Below are 26318 nucleotides of genomic sequence, written 5' to 3' on the forward strand. Positions count from 1 at the left end.
AAAATTTCTTTTAAAGATGTTATGTAAATGTATAAGCATTTTCCTACATTTCACATCACTTAATACATTCACTTGGATGTGCGCAGAAGCAGTATACTTACAGTATAAGCTTTCTACGTCGAGTAACGCCAACTTCTACCTACTTCGGTTTTATTTCGTATTCTGTTATGGAGTTTCCTTCGTGATCGTATCGATTTCTGTTGGAGCTTAATGTCGATAACCTGTAAGTTATCTAATAATGTTATTTGTTTACATTAGTAACTAAGCAGTAATTCGATAATTATTATAATACCAATGTTATTTCAATGGTTTTTTTTTATTCCTAATTGTTATTCTAGATGTTGGCTCAGTGCAGAAACAGGAATGATATGGACGTTTGTAGCACCCGCAGCATTGCTTTGGTAAGACAAAATTCACTTGTTAGTATGTTTTTACAAAATGGCGAGGGAGATAGATGAATAAAGACACAATCATACCATCTTTAAAAAAATATTTTAAGGCGTTTCATTTGGTCATGCGCAATAAACAAAAAAACGCATCCTTACTGCACAACTACGCAATTCTTTCGTGACCAATACCACAACAAATTTGCCTATACACTAATTTTGTTGTTATAAAATCCAAAGCTCTAACTCAAAATCAAAATAGCAATATCGGTATTTTTCAGATTATTACAGCTATTATGATCTACATTGTCTTGACAATTTACAAAAGATCTGGCCATATGGTAGGAAAATCAACAGGAGAAAAAACAACATTTATTAAACAGCCGAGGTTAGAACAGAATTTGAAGTTACAATAACTTTTACCTTTTATACCTATGGTTAATTTTAATTAGTTTTAGTCATTACAAGTCTTATTAAAATGTACAGGAAAGCAGCAAAAGGAACTGCAATGCTTCTACCTCTAATGGGTACCACGTGGCTCATTGGACCATTCGCTGTCAGTTCTGATACAACATGTATTGATTATATATTCAACGTGTTGAACGGATGCCAAGGCATATTTATTTTTATCATCTTCTGTGTATTTGATCACGAGGTATTATTAGCATTATTTTAGTACTATACAATACTATTATTTAATTCTACTGTTAGTACTGTGTCATAGAATAGGTTGCACATGGTAAACATTACATAATATATTATTGTGTATTAAGTCTTTGGGAGTGGAATTATTTTTACAGTGTTGAAGCATATGAACTCATAACATTTGAGTTGATATAGCAAATAATCTTAATCACCCATATCACATCCACCAACACCACACTTATTGTAACGACGATTATCACACTGTTGTGAGGCTAACTTTGTATTAGACCTGCTATAAGACTACCTATATATTTTAAATTTACTTCAATTACGTACGATATGTTTTTCTTACTTTGTATAGACAAACGAATGCTTTAAGAAGAGGTTTAAGAGGAACCGAATTACTACATCAACAATGACATAATTGTATGGCACCTGTGTTGAAAAACTGTAGGCCAATTGTGGCATGAGATTCATTGAATTCATCAACCCACCTAACCATGTTAATTGCGATACATGCTAGACTAAAGTTCGACTAAAGTTATACAATGCCTTGGTTAAACCAATACTATCGTATAACTCGGCAACATTGAGATTAACAAAAGAAGAAGAACGAAAACTCGATACATTTAATCGGAAGCAGCTATCCACATAAACTCAAAAACATAAAATTATACGATAGGTGTAAGGCAAGACCAATATCATTGAACATTTTGGAATCGAGATGGCGGCTATACGGACACATCCTCAGATTGCAAAAGGAAGTCCCAGCCAATAAAGTAATATACTATTATTTTAAAAACTGCAAGCAACAACAGTATAGAGGACGACCACGACCCCCTAGGATCAATAGAATAAACAATTCGGAGAATAGCAGAAAACAGACAGGACTGGAGAAAAGCAATCCGAGATATAAGCACAGCAGCCGAGGCGGGAAAGTCATCAGACTATCAGGCGGACCGGCAATAAATAAATTTAAAAAAAATAAAATGATAGGACTACACATTTGATATTTGATACAACATTTTTGAAATTACTGTATACATTAGATTAGAGAAATTTAATAATTTTAAATTAGAAACGGTAATTGACATCATGTGGAATGATAAATATTATCGTACAATTTAATAAGGATACACATTTCACTAAAAGATTCACTTAGCTTGCACGCAATACACAAACCGGAGTTGATACAGCTTGGACACAATATAGAATGTAGCGAAATATGTACTAATTCATATTATATTAATGTGGGTAAGTAAATATGCATTCATAAAAATATTCTTTCGTTATTAATTTCCATTCTCAAACAAACATACAAAGCTTAGTGTAGTTTGAATATTCATATCGTTCCTCTGGTGAAAGAAAAACTTCCTATTATTATGTCTAACCTGTGCATTTTGTTTGCGCTGCTCTTTACCCAGTTTATTTGTACTTTAGCACAGTGGTAATACATAGGACTTAGTTTACTACTGTGCGGTACTATACTCATTTTGGTTGTACTTGCGCACAGTGATAATTAATAGGATTTAGTTTACCACTGTGCGTCACTATACCCATTTTGGTTGTACTTTAGCACAGTGGTAATACATAGGAATTAGTTTACTACTGTGCGGTTCTATACTCATTTTGGTTGTACTTGCGCGTGGCTCATTGGACCATTCGCTGTCAGTTTTGATACAACATTTATTGATTATTTATTCAACGTGTTGAACGGATGCCAAGGCATATTTATATTCATCATCTACTGCGTACTTGATAACGAGGTATTAGTATTATCATTATATTAGTACTATTTGTACGATTACCACCATCTTAATCGCCACCACCATCATCATCATTATTGCCACCGAAAATAAGTTGAAATGACAACTAGGTTGGTGGAATTTCTGTTAGCCAAGCTGATAAGATTAAGTACAAGGAAATCACACTTACATATATCATGTAATTGGTATAAGAAAAAACTTAAAATACTAAATATTCATTTAATTCTACTATAACTGTTATGTTTTGTTCGATTTTTAGACAAACGAATGTTTTAAGAAGAGGTTTAGAGGGAACCAGATTACAACGTCAACGGTGACAACGCGAGTAACATGCATTTTTCATACCAAACTGTCGCTATATTTCATATGAAGAAAATTTAATTATCTATCAAATAAGACCATTTTCAAATTATTATGGCTAAAACTTAATTAGATACAGCCAAAAAAGTGTATTTTTACTTGTGTGAACAGCGCCCTCAATCTTTATTTTTTCCCTCAAAATACCACACTTTTATGTGGTTTTATAAACTTAGCTGGTTGTAACTTTTTAAAGGATTTGTTGTCAGTGACGTGTAACTTACATACCCCTTCTACCATATAATAAGTAAGTTTCTGAGATAAAATGAAAAAAATATTTTGATAGCTTGATATTTTTCTTGAGGTTATTACATGGTACACGCTAAAGAAGATTTTGATTTTGTGCTAAAAATCCATCTTTTTGGTCAGTATAAACAATCTTGTACAGACATTCTTACATAAACAGCACATTTTATTGGAAAGATAATCATAAAATCTATCCAATAAAATATGAATGTTGTGTAGTTATACTGCTAGATAGCTTTTATTAAACCAAAAAGATGGACTTTTAGCACAAAATTAAAAATATTTTGCTGGCATGTATCATGTAATAACCTCAACAAAAATATCAAGCTTTCAGGATATTTTTTTAAATTTTTTTCAGAAACTGACCTAGTATGTTATAGAAGGGGTATGTAAATTACAGGTTACTGTTAAAAATCTTTGAAACAAAGTTATAACCAGCTAAGTTTATGAAACCACATAAAAATGTGGTATTTTAAGGGGGAAATGAAGATTGAGGGCGCTGTTCAACCAAGTAAAAATACACTTTTTTCCCTGTATCTAATTAAGTTTTAGCCATAATAATTTGAAAATGGTCTTATTTGATAGATAATTAAATTTTCTTTATATCAAACAAAAAAATTAATATTAAATACACATAATTCTGATAAATTCATTTGAAGTGCTCAAAATCAGCAAATATAACACATTATAAAATTATAACAAACGCTAGTGATGTTAATAAATTACAAAGTTAGTTTTCATAAATATAATTTTTTTACATTTTTATAAAATGTTGTTATTATACAACATATAAATGTAAATTTTTCGAAAAATTTCACAAAAAAAAACCCTTTTACGGCCAATAGTTTTTGAGATTATAGGAATGTGTACTACCAGTACAGGTCAAAGGTCAATACAAAGATTTTAAGTAATTTTCTTGAAAAAGTTCTCATTAGACTGAATCAAAAAAAAAATTAATATTAAATACACATAATTCTGATAAATTCATTTGAAGTGCTCAAAATCAGCAAATATAACACATTATAATATTATAACAAACGCTAGTGATGTTAATAAATTACAAAGTTAGTTTTCATAAATATAATTTTTTTACATTTTTATAAAATGTTGTTATTATACAACATATAAATGTAAATTTTTCGAAAAATTTCACAAAAAAAAAACCCTTTTACGGCCAATAGTTTTTGAGATTATAGGAATGTGTACTACCAGTACAGGTCAAAGGTCAATACAAAGATTTTAAGTAATTTTCTTGAAAAAGTTCTCATTAGACTGAATAGAAACTTATACCTGCAGAATAATTTGAGCCCTATTTAAAGTTTTTCCAACTGTTAGTTACGAAGTTATATCATATGCAGGTCAAAGGTCAAAAATGCCAAAAATCATACTTCCGGCCATTTTTGGACAAACTTTTTCATTAGAACGAATATTAATATGCATCTTCCAAATAATTTGAAACTAAAATTATTTATTTATCTAAGCGTTGCAAAGATATGACCATTTTGTTTTCAATGGGTCAAAATTTTAATTGAATGAAATATAAATTATATAATCTTTAATAATTGTTCATCAAAACATTATTCATGATTTACGTATGACAAGTAAAAGCACGGTAAATTGTTGAGATGCATTGTATATGGCAAGCCTCAGCTGTCTGAAGTATTCAAAATATTATATTATTATATCATTTTTTTATTATATTATATATTGTATTGTAATGAATTATACGTTTTGCATTATATTACTTGGTTTTAGCATTATATTATATCTATTTCTAATATATTATGTGAAAAATGTAACAAATTATTGACTTTTTGTATTATTTTATTCGGTTTTGGCATTATATTATGAACATTTACTATTATATTATTAATAAAATACATTATATTATAATATAATTGTATTATATTAAACCCATTTACCTTACTTTATAACATACAACATTATTATATTATACGGATTCGTTAGTTATATTATTATTTTGTATGATGTTTATTATACGTCACGGCTCATTTCAGTTCTTCTAACTCTTTCTCTCCCTCCCCCTGTTCACTAGCAATCAGCGGCAGAATCTGAATTGTGTGACTGTTGAAGAATAACTATACTACGTACTAGGCCTAGCCTAGGCCTACTAGGGGATCTAGCCTAGACGTAGCTAGTTAGACAAGTGACCAAGGACCACCGGACAGCTACAACTAATACTACAATACAATAATACTACTAATGCAATAACTACTACTGCTAATACTTAGGCCTAGCTAGTAGAGTACTAGGTAGGTTAGCTACTACTAGGCTCTAGGGGGGTTAGGGCGTATGTATGATGTTAACTACTAGGCCTAGGCCTACTAGTACTAGCCTAGGCTAGGCCTAGACTTAAGTTGTAGTAGGCTAGGGCCGGGCCTGCTGCCTTAGGCTAGGCTAGGCTACTACTACTACTACTACTAGGCAGCCAGCCCATGATGGTTACGAGTAAGCCAAAATTTTGGATATAAGTAAACCAAAATGTGGGTACGAGCGAGTTGGCATGGGTACGGGTTGATCTGTATCCTTCTTTCTAGCTAATCGTACTAGGCCTAGGCCTCAAGTAAGTCTACGCTACCCAGTCCGGCTACAATATGGTCTATTTTGTTTTATAGCTTTATTGATAGCTGGGTTCAAATCTGGGTTGGGACGGCTTTTTCTCATTCTAAAACAGAGTTCCTTATCATAATAAAATAATATATGAATTTATTTGTAATAGTACCTAGGCCCTAATTGCCATTGCATTTATTATTATTAATTATATATTATACGGTTACCCCTTAATTATACTATAGTATAATTTCCTTGTTATATTTTACAATATTTTCTTTATAATTCTACAATTTTGTCTTTCACAGCACAAATTTATCATACTGTATTTGTCCAAGCTACTCCAGCTACATGGTATTGCCTTGAGGCTAAACTACACGGTATACTGGCACTACCATCATTCCTGGCTCGTCAACCTGGACCACATAAGCACAGTTTCAGTTTCAGTTTATTTACCATTTCAATTTCTGAACATAAGAGATGAACAACTTATATGGATGGATAACCATAAGAGCGAAGCTCGTTTACCGGTCACCCGTTAGTGCAGTGACATTACGGACAACATAAAGACAGGACAAAGGTGCAATACATAACAAGACATGTGAACACTTGTGTTTGCAACCCCTTGGATAAAATAATATATTTATATAAAGGAGAAAGATAGATATTATAATATTTCTTTTTTATCATACAATACATAGTACCTATTGGTATTATATCTAAAAATACAAAGGCGGCTAACACAGATAGTTCCATATATACAGTACTCTCTTATAAATAGATGTATCTCTCCAATCTACCTAATCTAATAATAGTACTATTAGCATACTACTATACACTTTGTAGACAAGAAGTAAGTTGTATACACCTAGAGGACTTATGGTAGTACAGTCGAACGCCCTCTCACTGGCCCGGTCAACATAATCTATACCTAGATTATTACAGTAATTATAGTACATTATTACAGAGATTTTTTTTTTTTTTTGCAGAAATCAAAGTTATGTGTATAGAAAGCAGTACTCGTATTAAAAACTAAGCAGGTTGTACTCTTGAACGCAAACTGGCAGGATATTTTTGAATATTTTTTATTGTTGAAATGAATGGAATCCTAACTTCTTTGCAACAACTGGAGACGAAGACATATTATGACCCTTTTATTTAAATTTATTTGAATAGACCTTCATGTAAATTCATTAAAGGCTATATGTTTGTTTTATATTTTAATATGTGATAGTAGAAAATCATTGTGTATAATGAGGACTAAGAATCTGATATTCACTTGCATTCTCATCTTTTAAAAATTTTATTTATAATGCTGGTAATGAGTTTAAAATTTAATTATATTGACTAGTTTTGATAATCATTATTTCTTTTGTTTAATATAGTTCATATATTATGTATTGAATAAATTGGTAAGGCCCTATACTGTTATTATTTAAGGAAAGTTTATATACACTTATTTTATGCCTACTTAGTATTAATTGTTTATATAAATATTTTGTCTAATTGCCTTGATTTTTTGTATAGGCCAATGGCATCAATGTTTTTCTCAACGCAAATTAGCCTAATAATGCCACATTTAAACACATGATTCATTGATTTCTGATATTCTGTACTTGAGTATGCATTACTAAAATAACCAAGTAGTTAATATATTTCATTTGTAATGTATGTATAAACATTAAGTTTTTTTTCACATTTTTAAATTTAAAAATTATTACAATACCTACCTTACTGATATTGTTACTATTGTATAATATATTTTGAGGCAGCAATAAAAAAAAATTAAAACAATTAATTTGACTTATACTGTACTATGTTAGTTCAGGATATGAAATGTGTGTGGGCATCTGGTGTGTTGGAGGTTGGTGGTGTGAGGTGTATATTTGTCACTTTAAGACCTAAATTAGATGTTTTCTGAAGAAAAGTAGTAAGAGGATACGCTTTCAAACAATTCCAAGAAGATTCACACAAAAATAATTACTTTCCAATAAAATAGTATAACAGTGTATATTACAGTACATTGAATAAACTCGAGCGGAAAAATAACGCACATAAAAAAACACTCATATTCTTGTCGAAAAGTGCCCTCTATAGTCTTCTATTAATTTATTAATAATTATTATTAATTAATGAGTAATATGAACATATTTTTAACATTCAATGCTGGAAACTGGTTCTACTCCTAACAAAGTTTCATACCTTCAAATTTCATCAACGTATTCAAAGCACTTCAATATTAAATATCACATTTAACATAAAAAATTCGGGTTTTGGATAGAATTTTGCTTAAAAACATATACAAAAAACATCGATAAAAAATACTTTTCGTATTCAAAAACAGATGATACTTGGTATAAATGTTCACTATAGGTTGCTCTATTCACAGAAACAAAATTGCATTCATGAACGTTTTTTGTTGGTTGTTTTTTCAAAATAGTTATTAGCTTGAAAAAAATGAGTTGGAATTGTATAGTCTTTCATAAGTGTACATTTTGTAAAAACGTAAATTTAAAAAATCAGTGATATGGCTTGATAGTTATTTTTTTTTTGCAATATGGATGGAGCAACCTATATTGAACATTTATACCAAGTATCAAATGTTTTTGAATACGAAAAGTATTTTTTATCGATGTTTTTTGTATATGTTTTTAAGCAAAATTCTATCAAAACCTGGATTTGTAATATTAAATGATATTTATTTAAGTGCTTTGAATACGTTGATGAAATTTGGAGGTATGAAACTTTGTTAGGAGTAGAACCAGTTTCCAGCATTGAATGTTAAAAATATGTTCATATTACTCATTAATTAATAATAATTATTAATAAATTAATAGAAAACTAGAGAGGGCACCTTTCGACAAGAAAATGAATGTTTTTTTATGTGCGTTATTTTTCCGCTCGAGTTTATTCAATGTACTGTAATATACACTGTTATACTATTTTATTGGAAAGTAATTATTTTTGTGTGAATCTTCTTGGAGTTGTTTGAAAGCGTATCCGTTTACTTCTTTTCTTCAGAAAACATCTAATTTAGGTCTTAAAGTGACAAATATACACCTCACACCAGATTCTGCCCACACACACTTCATCTCCTGAATTAACATAGTACAGTATAAGTCAAAATAATTGTTTGTTAAAATTTTTTTTATTGAAAACAATCTGCCTCAAAAAATATCATACAATAGTAACAATATCAGAAAGGTAAGTATTGTAATAATGTTTAAATTTAAAAATGTGAAAAAAAAATGAATGTTTATACATACATTACAAATGAAATATATTAACTACTAGGTTATTTTAGTAATTCATACACAAGTACAGAATATCAGAAATCAATGAATCATGTGTCTAAATGTGGCATTATTAGGCTAATTTGCTTTGAGAAAAACATTGATGCCATTGGCCTATACAAAAAATCAAGGCAATTAGACAAAATATTTATATAAACAATTATACTAATATTGGTAGGCATAAAATAAGTGTATATAAACTTTCCTTAAATAATAACAGTACAGGGCCTTACCAATTTATTTAATACATAATATATGAACTATATTACACAAAAGAAATGTAAATGAATTTATAAGGACATAATTATTATCAAAACTAGTCAATATAATTAAATTTTAAACTCATTACCAGCATTATAAATAAAATTTTAAAAAGATGAGAATGCAAGTGAATATCAAATTCTTAGTCCTCATTATACACAATGATTTTCTACTATCACATATTAAAATATAAAACAAACATATAGCCTTTAATGAATTTACATGAAGGTCTATTCAAATAAATTTAAATAAAAGGGTCATAATATGTCTTCGTCTCCAGTTGTTGCAAAGAAGTTAGGATTCCATTCATTTCAACAATAAAAAATATTCAAAATATCCTGCCAGTTTGCGTTCAAGAGTACAACCTGCTTAGTTTTTAATACGAGTACTGCTTTCTATACACATAACTTTGATTTCTGCAACAACAAAAAAAAAAAATCTCTGTAATAATGTACTTTAATTACTGCAATAATCTAGGTATAGATTATGTTGACCGGGCCAGTGAGAGGGCGTTCGACTGTACTACCATAAGTCCTCTAGGTGTATACAACTTACTTCTTGTCTACAAAGTGTATAGTAGTATGCTAATAGTACTATTATTAGATTAGGTAGTTGGGAGTAGATTGGAGAGATACATCTATTTATAAGAGAGTACTGTATATATGGAACTATCTGTGTTAGTTGCCTTTGTATTTTTAGTTATACTGTAATACCAATAGGTACTGTGTATTGGGATGCAATTCAACAGTTATGAAAATGAAAAATAGTCCTATGTACTCTGTATGTTGGAGGAAATAAGCAGAGCAAGTCTTGACCACAGGGTGTAAGTCAGTCACTATTTTGAATCAGTAGTATGACTTCTTAGGATTTAATTAATTTTAAAATTATCATTGTATGATCGAAAAGAAATATTATAATAATTATAATTATAATTATTATAACTTTCTCCTTTATATAAATATATTATTTTATCCAAGGGGTTGCAAACACAAGTGTTCACATGTATTGCACCTTTGTCCTGTCTTTATGTTGTCCGTAATGTTACTGCACTAACGGGTGACCGGTAAACGAGCTTCGCTCTTACGGTTATCCATCCATATAAGTTGTTCATCTCTTATGTTCAGAAATTGAAATGGTAAATAAACTGAAACTGAAACTGTGCTTATGTGGTCCAGGTTGACGAGCCAGGAATAATGGTAGTGCCAGTATACCGTGTAGTTTAGCCTCAAGGCAATACCATGTAGCTGGAGTAGCTTGGACAAATACAGTAGAAATTTATGAGACTTGGTGTGTGATGATTCAGTATGATAAATTTGTGCTGTGAAAGACAAAATTGTAGAATTATGAAGAAAATATTGTAAAATATAACAAGGAAATTATACTATAGTATAATTAAGGGGTAACCGTATAATATATAATAAATAATAATAAATGCAATGGCAATTACTTATATTATGTATACATTACAATATTACAAATAAATTCATATATTATTTTATTATGATAAGGAAATCTGTTTTTGAATGAGAAAAAGCCATCCCAACCCAGATTTGAACCCAGCTATCAATAAAGCTATAAAACAAAATAAACCATATTGTAGCCGGACTGGGTAGCGTAGACTTACTTGAGGCCTAGGCCTAGTACAATTAGCTAGAAGGATACAGGTCAACCCGTACCCATGCCAACTCGCTCGTACCCAAATTTTGGTTTACTTATCCAAAATTTTGGCTTACTCGTACCCATCATGGGCTGACTGCCTAGTAGTAGTAGTAGTAGCCTAGCCTAAGGCAGCAGGCCCGGCCCTAGCCTACTACAACTTAAGTCTAGGCCTAGCCTAGTACTAGTAGGCCTAGGCCTAGTAGTTAACATCATACATACGCCCTAGAGCCTAGTAGTAGCTACCTAGTACTCTACTAGCTAGGCCTAGGTAGTAGCAGTATTAGTTATTGTAGTAGTATTATTGTATTGTAGTATTAGTTGTAGCTGTCCGGTGGTCCTTGGTCACTTGTCTAACTAGCTACATCTAGGCTAGATCCCCTAGTAGGCCTAGACCTAGTACGTAATAAAGATAATTAGTTATTCTTCAACAATCACACAATTCAGATTCTGCCGCTGATTGTTAGTGAGCAGGGGGAGGGAGAGAAAGAGTTAGAAGAACTGAAATAAGTCGTGACGTATAATAAACATCATACAAAATAATAATATAACTAACGAATCTGTATAATATAATAATGTTGTATGTTATAAAGTAAGGTAAATGCGTTTAATATAATACAATTATATTATAATATACTGTATTTTATTAATAATATAATAGTAAATGTTCATAATATAATGCCAAAACCGAATAATATAATACAAAAAGTCAATAATTTGTTACATTTTTCACATAATATATTAGAAATAGATATAATATAATGCTAAAACCAAGTAATATAATGCAAAACGTATAATTCATTACAATACAATATATAATATAATAAAAAAATGATATAATAATATAATATTTTGAATACTTCAGTATGGCAAGCCTCAGCTGTCTGAAGTATTCAAAATATTATATTATTATATCATTTTTTTATTATATTATATATTGTATTGTAATGAATTATACGTTTTGCATTATATTACTTGGTTTTAGCATTATATTATATCTATTTCTAATATATTATGTGAAAAATGTAACAAATTATTGACTATTTGTATTATATTATTCGGTTTTGGCATTATATTATGAACATTTACTATTATATTATTAATAAAATACATTATATTATAATATAATTGTATTATATTAAACGCATTTACCTTACTTTATAACATACAACATTATTATATTATTCGGATTCGTTAGTTATATTATTATTTTGTATGATGTTTATTATACGTCACGACTTATTTCACTTCTTCTAACTCTTTCTCTCCCTCCCCCTGTTCACTAGCAATCAGTGGCAGAATCTGAATTGTGTGACTGTTGAAGAATAACTAATTACTAGGCCTAGCGTAGGCCTACTAGGGGATCTAGCCTAGACGTAGCTAGTTAGACAAGTGACCAAGGACCACCGGACAGCTACAACTAATACTACAATACAATAATACTACTACAATAACTTCTACTGCTACTACCTAGGCCTAGCTAGTAGAGTACTACTAGGTAGCTACTACTAGGCTCTAGGGCGTATGTATGATGTTAACTACTAGGCCTAGGCCTACTAGTACTAGGCTAGGCCTAGACTTAAGTTGTAGTAAAGCTAGGGCCTGCTGCCTTAGGCTATAGGCTACTACTACTACTACTACTAGGCAGTCAGCCCATGATGGGTACGAGTAAGCCAAAATTTTGGATAAGTAAACCAAAATTTGGGTACGAGCGAGTTGGCATGGGTACGGGTTGACCTGTATCCTTCTAGCTAATCGTACTAGGCCTAGGCCTCAAGTAAGTCTACGCTACCCAGTCCGGCTACAATATGGTTTATTTTGTTTTATAGCTTTATTGATAGGTGGGTTCAAATCTGGGTTGGGATGGCTTTTTCTCATTCTAAAACAGATTTCCTTATAATAAAATAATATATGAATTTATTTGTAATATTGTAATGTATACATAATATAAGTAATTGCCATTGCATTTATTATTATTTATTATATATTATACGGTTACCCCTTAATTATACTATAGTATAATTTCCTTGTTATATTTTACAATATTTTCTTCATAATTCTACAATTTTGTCTTTCACAGCACAAATTTATCATACTGAATCATCACACACCAAGTCTCATAAATTTCTACTGTATTTGTCCAAGCTACTCCAGCTACATGGTATTGCCTTGAGGCTAAACTACACGGTATACTGGCACTACCATTATTCCTGGCTCGTCAACCTGGACCACATAAGCACAGTTTCAGTTTCAGTTTATTTACCATTTCAATTTCTGAACATAAGAGATGAACAACTTATATGGATGGATAACCGTAAGAGCGAAGCTCGTTTACCGGTCACCCGTTAGTGCAGTAACATTACGGACAACATAAAGACAGGACAAAGGTGCAATACATGTGAACACTTGTGTTTGCAATCCCTTGGATAAAATAATATATTTATATAAAGGAGAAAGTTAGATATTATAATATTTCTTTTCGATCATACAATGATAATTTTAAAATTAATTAAATCCTAAGAAGTCATACTACTGATTCAAAATAGTGACTGACTTACACCCTGTGGTCAAGACTTGCTCTTATGCTTATTTCCTCCAACATACAGAGTACATAGGACTATTTTTATTCATAACTGTTGAATTGCATCCCAATACACAGTACCTATTGGTATTACAGTATAACTAAAAATACAAAGGCAACTAACACAGATAGTTCCATATATACAGTACTCCTATAGATGTATCTCTCCAATCTACTCCCAACTACCTAATCTAATAATAGTACTATTAGCATACTACTATACACTTTGTAGACAAGAAGTAAGTTGTATACACCTAGAGGACTTATGGTAGTACAGTCGAACGCCCTCTCACTGGCCCGGTCAACATAATCTATACCTAGATTATTGCAGTAATTAAAGTACATTATTACAGAGATTTTTTTTTTTTTTGCAGAAATCAAAGTTATGTGTATAGAAAGCAGTACTCGTATTAAAAACTAAGCAGGTTGTACTCTTGAACGCAAACTGGCAGGATATTTTGAATATTTTTTATTGTTGAAATGAATGGAATCCTAACTTCTACGAACTGGAGACGAAGACATATTATGACCCTTTTATTTAAATTTATTTGAATAGACCTCCATGTAAATTCATTAAAGGCTACATGATTGTTTTATATTTTAATATGTGATACTAATAGTAGAAAATTATTGTGTATAATGAGGACTAAGAATCTGATATTCACTTGCATTCTCATCTTTTTAAAAATTTTTTTATAATGCTGGTAATGAGTTTAAAATTTAATTGTATTGACTAGTTTTGATAATAATTATGTCCTTATAAATTCATTTACATTTCTTTTGTGTAATATAGTTCATATATTATGTATTAAATAAATTGGTAAGGCCCTGTACTGTTATTATTTAAGGAAAGTTTATATACACTTATTTTATGCCTACCAATATTAGTATAATTGTTTATATAAATATTTTGTCTAATTGCCTTGATTTTTTGTATAGGCCAATGGCATCAATGTTTTTCTCAAAGCAAATTAGCCTAATAATGCCACATTTAGACACATGATTCATTGATTTCTGATATTATGTACTTGTGTATGCATTACTAAAATAACCTAGTAGTTAATATATTTCATTTGTAATGTATGTATAAACATTCATTTTTTTTTCACATTTTTAAATTTAAACATTATTACAATACCTACCTTTCTGATATTGTTACTATTGTATGATATTTTTTGAGGCAGATTGTTTTCAATAAAAAAAAATTTTAACAAACAATTATTTTGACTTATACTGTACTATGTTAGTTCAGGAGATGAAGTGTGTGTGGGCAGAATCTGGTGTGAGGTGTATATTTGTCACTTTAAGACCTAAATTAGATGTTTTCTGAAGAAAAGAAGTAAAAGGATACGCTTTCAAACAACTCCAAGAAGATTCACACAAAAATAATTACTTTCCAATAAAATAGTATAACAGTGTATATTACAGTACATTGAATAAACTCGAGCGGAAAAATAACGCACATAAAAAAACATTCATTTTCTTGTCGAAAAGTGCCCTCTCTAGTTTTCTATTAATTTATTAATAATTATTATTAATTAATGAGTAATATGAACATATTTTTAACATTCAATGCTGGAAACTGGTTCTACTCCTAACAAAGTTTCATACCTCCAAATTTCATCAACGTATTCAAAGCACTTAAATAAATACCACATTTAACATTACAAATCCAGGTTTTGATAGAATTTTGCTTAAAAACATATACAAAAAACATCGATAAAAAATACTTTTCGTATTCAAAAACATTTGATACTTGGTATAAATGTTCAATATAGGTTGCTCCATCCATATTGCAAAAAAAAAATAACTATCAAGCCATATCACTGATTTTTTTAATTTACGTTTTTACAAAATGTACACTTATGAAAGACCATACAATTCCAACTCATTTTTTTCAAGCTAATAACTATTTTGAAAAAAAACAACCAACAAAAAACGTTCATGAATGCAATTTTGTTTCTGTGAATAGAGCAACCTATAGTGAACATTTATACCAAGTATCATCTGTTTTTGAATACGAAAAGTATTTTTTATCGATGTTTTTTGTATATGTTTTTAAGCAAAATTCTATCCAAAACCCGAATTTTTTATGTTAAATGTGATATTTAATATTGAAGTGCTTTGAATACGTTGATGAAATTTGGAGGTATGAAACTTTGTTAGGAGTAGAACCAGTTTCCAGCATTGAATGTTAAAAATATGTTCATATTACTCATTAATTAATAATAATTATTAATAAATTAATAGAAAACTATAGAGGGCACTTTTCGACAAGAATATGAGTGTTTTTTTATGTGCGTTATTTTTCCGCTCGAGTTTATTCAATGTACTGTAATATACACTGTTATACTATTTTATTGGAAAGTAATTATTTTTGTGTGAATCTTCTTGGAATTGTTTGAAAGCGTATCCTCTTACTTCTTTTCTTCAGAAAACATCTAATTTAGGTCTTAAAGTGACAGATATACACCTCACACCACCAACCTCCAACACACCAGATGCCCACACACATTTCATATCCTGAACTAACATAGTACAGTATAAGTGAAATTAATTGTTTAATTTTTTTTTATTGCTGCCTCAAAATATATTATACAATAGTAACAATATCAGAAAGGTAGGTATTGTAATAATTTTTAAATTTAAAAATGTGAAAAAAAACTTAATGTTTATACATACATTACAAATGAAATATATTAACTACTAGGTTATTTTAGTAATGCATACTCAAGTACAGAATATCAGAAATCAATGAATCATGTGTCTAAATGTGGCATTATTAGGCTAATTTGCGTTGAGAAAAACATTGATGCCATTGGCCTATACAAAAAATCAAGGCAATTAGACAAAATATTTATATAAACAATTAATACTAAGTAGGCATAAAATAAGTGTATATAAACTTTCCTTAAATAATAACAGTATAGGGCCTTACCAATGTATTCAATACATAATATATGAACTATATTACACAAAAGAAATATAAATGAATTTATAAGGACATAATGATTATCAAAACTAGTCAATATAATTAAATTTTAAACTTATTACCAGCATTATAAATAAATTTTTTAAAAGATGAGAATGCAAGTGAATATCAGATTCTTAGTCCTCATTATACACAATGATTTTCTACTATCACATATTAAAATATAAAACAAACATATAGCCTTTAATGAATTTACATGAAGGTCTATTCAAATAAATTTAAATAAAAGGGTCATAATATGTCTTCGTCTCCAGTTGTTGCAAAGAAGTTAGGATTCCATTCATTTTAACAATAAAAAATATTCAAAATATCCTGCCAGTTTGCGTTCAAGAGTACAACCTGCTTAGTTTTTAATACGAGTACTGCTTTCTATACACATAACTTTGATTTCTGCAAAAAAAAAAAAAAAAATCTCTGTAATAATGTACTTTAATTACTGTAATAATCTAGGTATAGATTATGTTGACCGGGCCAGTGAGAGGGCGTTCGACTGTACTACCATAAGTCCTCTAGGTGTATACAACTTACTTCTTGTCTACAAAGTGTATAGTAGTATGCTAATAGTACTATTATTAGATTAGGTAGATTGGAGAGATACATCTATTAATAAGAGAGTACTGTATATATGGAACTATCTGTGTTAGCCGCCTTTGTATTTTTAGATATAATACCAATAGGTACTATGTATTGTATGATAAAAAAGAAATATTATAATATCTATCTTTCTCCTTTATATAAATATATTATTTTATCCAAGGGGTTGCAAACACAAGTGTTCACATGTCTTGTTATGTATTGCACCTTTGTCCTGTCTTTATGTTGTCCGTAATGTCACTGCACTAACGGGTGACCGGTAAACGAGCTTCGCTCTTACGGTTATCCATCCATATAAGTTGTTCATCTCTTATGTTCAGAAATTGAAATGGTAAATAAACTGAAACTGAAACTGTGCTTATGTGGTCCAGGTTGACGAGCCAGGAATGATGGTAGTGCCAGTATACCGTGTAGTTTAGCCTCAAGGCAATACCATGTAGCTGGAGTAGCTTGGACAAATACAGTATGATAAATTTGTGCTGTGAAAGACAAAATTGTAGAATTATAAAGAAAATATTGTAAAATATAACAAGGAAATTATACTATAGTATAATTAAGGGGTAACCGTATAATATATAATTAATAATAATAAATGCAATGGCAATTAGGGCCTAGGTACTATTACAAATAAATTCATATATTATTTTATTATGATAAGGAACTCTGTTTTAGAATGAGAAAAAGCCGTCCCAACCCAGATTTGAACCCAGCTATCAATAAAGCTATAAACAAAATAGACCATATTGTAGCCGGACTGGGTAGCATAGACTTACTTGAGGCCTAGGCCTAGTACGATTAGCTAGAAAGAAGGATACAGGTCAACCCGTACCCATGCCAACTCGCTCGTACCCAAATTTTGGTTTACTTATATCCAAAATTTTGGCTTACTAGTAACCATCATGGGCCTAGTAGTAGTAGTAGTAGTAGTAGTAGTAGTAGCCTAGCCTAGCCCAAGGCAGCAGGCCTGGCCCTAGCCTTCTACAACTTAAGTCTAGGCCTAGCCTAGGCTAGTACTAGTAGGCCTAGGCCTAGTAGTTAACATCATACATACGCCCTAACCCCCCTAGTACCTAGAGCCTAGTAGTAGCTAAGCTACCTAGTACTCTACTAGCTAGGCCTAAGTATTAGCAGTAGTAGTTATTGCATTAGTAGTATTATTGTATTGTAGTATTAGTTGTAGCTGTCCGGTGGTCCTTGGTCACTTGTCTAACTAGCTACGTCTAGGCTAGATCCCCTAGTAGGCCTAGGCTAGGCCTAGTACGTAGTATAGTTATTCTTCAACAGTCACACAATTCAGATTCTGCCGCTGATTGCTAGTGAACAGGGGGAGGGAGAGAAAGAGTTAGAAGAACTGAAATGAGCCGTGACGTATAATAAACATCATACAAAATAATAATATAACTAACGAATCCGTATAATATAATAATGTTGTATGTTATAAAGTAAGGTAAATGGGTTTAATATAATACAATTATATTATAATATAATGTATTTTATTAATAATATAATGTATTTTATTAATAATATAATAGTAAATGTTCATAATATAATGCCAAAACCGAATAATATAATACAAAAAGTCAATAATTTGTTACATTTTTCACATAATATATTAGAAATAGATGTAATATAATGCTAAAACCAAGTAATATAATGCAAAACGTATAATTCATTACAATACAATATATAATATAATAAAAAAATGATATAATAATATAATATTTTGAATACTTCAGACAGCTGAGGCTTGCCATACTTCAGACAGCTGAGGCTTGCCATACATTGTAGGCCTACAATATTTTAGTTATTTCGTTCAATGTACAAGAATATTAGTGTTTTTCAATCAAACTAATTGGCGTGTATTTTATGTTCATTATTTTGTTTGATCCATTCAGGTATGTATTTTACCTCATCGTAGTAATATTCTATCAAGTGTAATAGTTTGTTGTATGATTACTCAATACTATTTAAATTAGTCGTTTCATTAATATCTTTTATTGCTATAGTTTGATGAAATAACGTTTGAAAAAATGGGACCAAGAAGAGGTACACTACTCAATTTTGGTTATTACGCATTCCATGATCTGTGATGCTGGTAAGTTTCTATTTGAGTTTCTGTGCTGTTCATATTTTGTTAGTCCATATTTTTTTATTATGTTTTTCATAATGTCGGGGTGATTTGCTTGTTAAATGTCTTATAGCGTGACTTCGTTCTCGTATATAAATTTATGAAATAAATGGTATTATATTAGTTGTATCTTAGCATTAGAGTAACTAAAGACGAGACAAAGTGGCATAGTCATTTCATCCTTTTTCACACATCTGGCTGAACAAATTTACTAGCCATCTTTGCAGAAAATCTAATTAGACCTGAGTTTATCTTTTCAGATATAAAATGTATTGTCTACATTTGCGACTAAAAAATAGCTTACATGCATACAATACCTAGTACCACCGGGCATGTATAACGTTTTTTCTGTTGTGTCTGTTAAATGATTTTTTTATTTTTATTTTCGATTTGCTGTACACTATTTATATTTAATTTAATAGTTAATGTGATTGATATCCAATTTCTTTAACATATAATATTTCGTATACAAATTTACACCAACCGTCAATTCTCATTATACAAGATCTACGGATTATTGTGGCAGCTCTTGCAACAAAAGAACGGAGTGATAAAGATGGCTAATTAACAATACTAACACGACAATTATTTTTGCCAGGTAAAAGGAATTTTGTTTAATCTTTATTAATTTTATGCGTGACTTGTAAAACCATGGTAACTTGCGGAAAAGCATCTTATAATTATTTAGTTATTCCTTGTTTCTTTCAATCAAATTCAATCGCGTGTAATTCATGTTCATCAATTGTTTGATCCATTCAGGTACTACTGTATGTATTTTACCTTTATGAGAAGAATAGGTACGGTATAGATCGTAGTAATAGTTCATCATGTGTAACAGTAATTGATGTGTGCTTACTCAATAACAACAGCAACGAATGTTGCAACTTCAATAATGTTTTAAATTACCCGTTTCATTTGATAGTTTGATGAATTGTGTAAAAATGGGAGCAAGAAGTACACTACTGTCAATTTTGATTATTACACTTTACGTCATCTGTGATGCTGGTGAGATTCTATGTCGTATTGTTTTAGTCATGATTTTAGGCCGATTTGTTGTTTTTTTCATTTTGTTTTGTTTGGTTTGTGTTTTTGCATGATATTTGTTATAGTTCGTATAAATGTGTAAGTCTTATTGTATTAGTATATAAGTATTAGATAATTACGCTTACGGCCTACAAAGTGGCATGCTCATTTCATCCTTTTGCACACATCTGCCTAAATGAATTTAGTCGCCACATTTGCAGAGAAACTAATTAGACCCGATACTCATTTTTTTATCTTTGTAGATATAGGCCTAAATTTTAGACTAAAACATATCTTACATGTATACAATACATTTAATTTCATGTAATATAATATCATGTAGTATATAGAGTAACATCTATGATGTAGAAAATACATTAAACGCTATGATGTTTTTTCCCTGTTATTTTAATTATTTTATTCGATTTGTCTATTTTTATATTTGAATTGCTTGTATTTATTTTTGTCTTAATGGTCGAGTGATTGATGTGCAATATTTTAAATAATTAATATAAAAAATATTGTAAATATAATTCGAATTTCGAGCTCCATTTTTATATCTTTGTTTTTTCTTTAATAATAATAACATTATTTAATTAATCAATTTCTCTCCAAACACCTCAGGGTGTCCGATAGGATGGCATTACAATGCCGTATTTTCAAAATGTTACTGGGTCACCAACGTATTTGATACGTGGTATTATACAAGGAGTACATGCCAGTCTTTTACTGGTGATTTGGTTGAAATTTCAAGTGCAGAAGAAAACGAATGGATACTTAAACGATTTACTGAGGATGAAGCTTGGATTTCCTACAATGATATAAACACAGAAGGCGTTTTTGAGTGGCTGTCTGGGATGAGTGCGAACTTTACAAGTATGGTTTTATTCATGTTTTATGTGGGAAAAAGTCCTTATTATCCCATGGCACCTCTCCATAATCACCTTCCCCAAATAAACGATGACATCAAAATCCCTTTAAACGATGAGTTAATAATATTTAACCTCATATTAAATCGTAAGACTCAAAAGCTGAGACAAGATCAATAAACAATGGTATGGTATTGTAATAACTAATACACAAAATGTATTTTGATTATGGCAGTTTTATTTATTTTTTAAAATTCTTTCCTATTATTTAATCCAGTTTTTGTATTTTAGCTACGTTTTATGAAATACTAAAGCAGTACCGATTACTTGTGACCTGTTTAATAGTTATTCTTACATTTTTTTAGATTGGAATGTTGGTGAGCCTAATAATAAACATGGTATTTTTGATAGCGGTATTGAAGATTGTGTTGTTCTGTATAAACCCACAGGTACTTGGTATAATAACTGGTGTTTCGACTGGAGGGTAGCTATATGTGAAAAGCGTAAGTAATGATTTGTTAACATTGTATATACTGTATTTACACATATACTAGATTTTATTTAATGCAGCTTTAAAATTGTTACATTACCCTCTTATTTTACTGCTTGGGAGAAACGAACAAAATATGTAGTAAACTTTCTTGTGTTGTTGCTTTGTAAACATGGTAATTAATAATCTTTGTTTAGTCTTAGTCTAAAAAGATAAATATTTTGGCACATATGGCGTTTCATACATATACTACTTGATCTCATGTTCAGACAAACATCGAAAAGCCTCGAAATAACTATAGACTTGGTCTAGTTTTTGTTATGCGTGCTAATAGAATACACACATGTTACACGTATGCTAATTAGTCTCCCATTATAATAGAGGCTATACGTATTTCATTGTCTCACTCACGTACTATTTCATTCATTTTATTCATAAAAAAAAACATAAAAATTTTAAAACATGTTAAAGATAAAAATGCATAAAAGATGAAAAGGATCAACAACAAAAAGCTAAAAGCTTGTACAAGGTTGAAGACCTAAAAAACTAAACAGCTAAACTATAACAGGATATATACAATATATTAATATATAAATATAAAATAACATTGACATCGGCAGAAATTAAGATTTGTACTTATTAATTAGATACAACTTGTACAATGTTTTAAAAACATTGATGGATTTTGCATTTTTAAAAGTCATATCTAAGTTGTTCCAGACATGAGGACCCGAAACAGCAATACTATGACTTGTAGAAACTAGTCTTCGAAGAGGAGGTCGAAGTTTACATTTTCCTCTAGTATTGTACTTATGACCATTACCATCAGTAAAATTTTTAAGGTTTAAAAATCGTAAATCAGGATTATTCAATATTTTGAACATAAAAATGCCAATTTGGTAATTATGAATATCGTCAATTTTTAATACATTATGTATGTGGAAGAGAGGACTTGTTGGTGCACGATAATTAGACCAAGTTATAGCTCGTATCGCTTTTTTCTGGAGTTTAACAAGTTTATCAGTATAAGAAGCATATGAATTAAACCAAATAATGTTACAATAGCTGATAAGAGGTTGCATAAGTGACTTATAGATTGAAAGGAGTGCACTTAAAGGAAGGTAGTGACGAATTTGAAAAGTAAACTAACATATTTAGATATTTTTGAAGTAGTGAGATCAATATGAGTTTTAAAATTAACAAATTCGTCAACAAAGACTCCTAAAAACTTATAGTAATTTGTTTTGGATATAGATTTATCAGCAATTTTAATGGATATATTATTAACATTAATTTTACTTCTTTTAGTTCTAAAAATTATATATCTAGTCTTATCACAGTTAAGAGAAAGTTTATTACACCTAAGCCATTTATCAATTTTAATAAGTTCAGAATTAATATACAATATCAATAAGTGTATTCAAATTGGGGTTTGATAAGAACAGATTTGTATCGTCAGCGAATAAAGTCATGTTTAAAATATTTGAAGAAGTAAAAATATCATTTATATATATAATAAATAATAATGGCCCAAGAATACTTCCTTGGGGTATTCCATAATTATTAGTTGTGTGTTCAGAAGAAATTCCGTTAATGACTGTATATTGCCTTCTTCCATATATATAGTTTTTAAACCAAGATAGTGCAGACCCCCTAATACCATAGTATTCAAGTTTCCATAATGAAATCGAATGGTCAATCGTGTCGAAAGCCTTACTCAGGTCAATAAATATTCCAATAGCAGTATCTCCTCTATCTAAGGCAGCTTGTACTTTTTCAATAAGATTAAGTATAGCCATAAAGGTTGAACTGTTTTTAAGAAACCCATATTGTTCTTTGTGGATGATTGCAAATTTATCTAAAAAGGAATACAAACGGTTATAAACAATACGCTCTAAGATTTTTGATAGAGCAGGTAAAATGGATATTGGACGATAATTATTAAACATGTTTTTATCACCAGACTTAAATAGAGGAAATATCCTTGCTATTTTGCTTAGCTCAGGTACAACACCACTTTCAAGTGATAAATTAAAGATGTATGATAAAGGTGACGCTACATATGGAATAATATATTTAAGTAATTTACTGCTAATTTCATCAATGCCTTCAGAGTTAGATGGTTTCATTTTATTAACAATAGAAATAATTTCTAAATCATCAGTAGGCTTAAAATAAATTGAATTTGGAAAATTGCCATTAAGGTATTGCTTGTAGTTTTTATTTACAGGCAAGACAATATTTTTGGCAAGATTTTCTCCTACTTCATTGAAGTGTTTATTAATATTATTGACAATATCTACTTTGCTATGACCTTCAGAGTCAGGTAAGACAGTAACATGTTTCTTTCTGCCGAGCACATCATTAATAATTGACCAAGTCTGCTTTGCGTCATTAGAAACATTAAATAAAATACGAGAATAATAATTACGTTTACTAATTCTGATTAGATTAGTAAGCATATTTCTATATTTCTTAAATTTTGATATATTTAATTGTGTTGGGGATTTTAAATGTTTTTTATATAATACATTTTTTTTATTGATTGACTTAAGAATACCTCTAGTAATCCATGGTTTTTTTATATGATTTTTTCTTGGTTTAGGTGTTTAAGATGGAATAGTTTGTTCAATCGCATCTTGTATTTCTTTAATAAACATATTATAACTAGTATTAGTGTCATTTGAATTGTAAATTAATTTGCACAATTTTAGTAATAAGATCATTAATTGTAGTTTGATTAATGATTTTAATTTTTGTAGATGATGCAGTGTTATGTAAGGGCATATTGAGATCATTCACAATAATGTAAATGGGATAATGGTCAGTTATTTCAGATGTGATAATACCAGATTGTAATGGTTCAGGATTCAGATTTCTATAATTAGTTAAAATATTATCTATAAGTGTTGCAGTTGTTTCAGTTACACGAGTTGGATTGTTTATTAATGGAAAGTAAGAGGAAGATTCAATGGTATTAATAAATGTTTTGGTATTAGCTGTATTTTTACTAATATTAATATTGAAATCGCCTAGGATAAAGCAGTGTTTATTTTCCTTATTAACTACATGGAGGACCTTTTCAAGATTATCAGTAAAATCGGAAATCGGAGAGCTAGGAGGGCGGTAAATAATACCAACAATAATATTTTTAGTTTTTTGGGAAATTTCAATGAAGAGCGAGTCGGATATATTATCATCTATAGTCAAGTCAGGTCGTGATTTGAAATTTAAACTTTCTTTAACATATAGATTGATAGGTGCAATATACGTATTATTAATGTTTGCATCATAGGCAGAGCAGACCTGGTCAATTACGTTATCATAAACGTTAAAAATGATTTAAAAACAAGACAGTTTGTTAAAAAAAAATAAATATATATACTACAACAACTAACTAAATGGAGTAAAAAAGTTCTAAACAAAGGTTAAAAAAAAAAAAAAAAATTCTTTAAAAAGTTTAAAAAGTTTTTTAAAAAGTTCTTAAAAAGTTCTTAAAAAGTTCAAAAATTCGAGATACACTAAGCTACAAATAAACGAATGATATTAAATATGATTGATCAACACTGATTGTTTAAAAATCAAGAGTTCTTCTAAGTCTTGCAATATCTGCTTCCTTTGTAATGACAACTTTTTTGTCCAAATTCGATAAAACATGTATCCTACCATCCTGGGTCCACGTTGCCTTAATGTTTGTACTGAACATGCGCTTGACCTGCTTCAAAAGGCCAGAGCGTTTTATTGTCAAGTTTTCGTGAATGTATAATCTTGAGTTCTTTAGGTACTTCTTGGCTCTATATACCTCGTATCGTTTGTTATAGTTACTAAATTTGATTATAATACCTCTTGGGTTTTTATTGCGTACTGGACCGAGCCTATGGCTTCTATCAATGTCCTTAGGATGTACAGTAACAGATAGTTGATTAGAAATAATGTCAATTACCTTATTATCGGTGTTTTCGTTTGTTTGCTCGGGAACGCCATATAAAATTAAGCAGTTCCGTCTGGAATATTGTTCAGATTCGTCCATGTCATCCTCCATTTTCTGAATTTTTTCTTCTAGCGTTTTTATACGATCACTTTGATCGTTAAGTTTTGAATTTAGGCTATCAATTGTGGCCTGGGCTATTTGCTCAGTTAAATCTGCAGCCAGTTGTGTTTTAATCATTGTAGTAACCTTAGTAGCAATGTTAGACATCATATCCGAATTATCATCGAAAAAACTTTGTATTTGAGTGAGTATTATGTCCGCCAATTCACCGTCAGCTAGGCCGCCATTATCCGCATTCTTCCTATCAAAGTTGGAATTCGCGCTATTTTCCTTTGTGCTGGTGTCAGGTGATTGGTCCTTCTTCGCTTTAGTTGTTTTCGGCATAGCTGGGCTAGCTTCTCAAATGATTCAAAACGTAGAGTAAATATTCAGAAATATATAGCACAGGTAGAGAAACAATGTAAAGCAG

General features: G+C 30.1%; 1 protein-coding gene across 1 annotated transcript in view; it reads left to right on the forward strand.

Moving 5' to 3' along the window:
* Positions 1–21879, forward strand: part of LOC144839144 (perlucin-like) — a 22343-nt gene extending 464 nt beyond the window's left edge. The window contains exons 2-4 of the mRNA XM_078694457.1: positions 839–961; positions 21124–21375; positions 21734–21879. Coding sequence (XP_078550583.1) covers positions 839–961; positions 21124–21375; positions 21734–21879 — 521 coding nt within the window. The remainder of the gene's footprint in view (positions 1–838; positions 962–21123; positions 21376–21733) is intronic.
* Positions 21880–26318: the final 4439 nt, after the last annotated feature.

Source organism: Antedon bifida, chromosome 4 (assembly GCF_963402885.1).
Source record: "Antedon bifida chromosome 4, ecAntBifi1.1, whole genome shotgun sequence".
NCBI classification, from domain to species: domain Eukaryota; kingdom Metazoa; phylum Echinodermata; class Crinoidea; order Comatulida; family Antedonidae; genus Antedon; species Antedon bifida.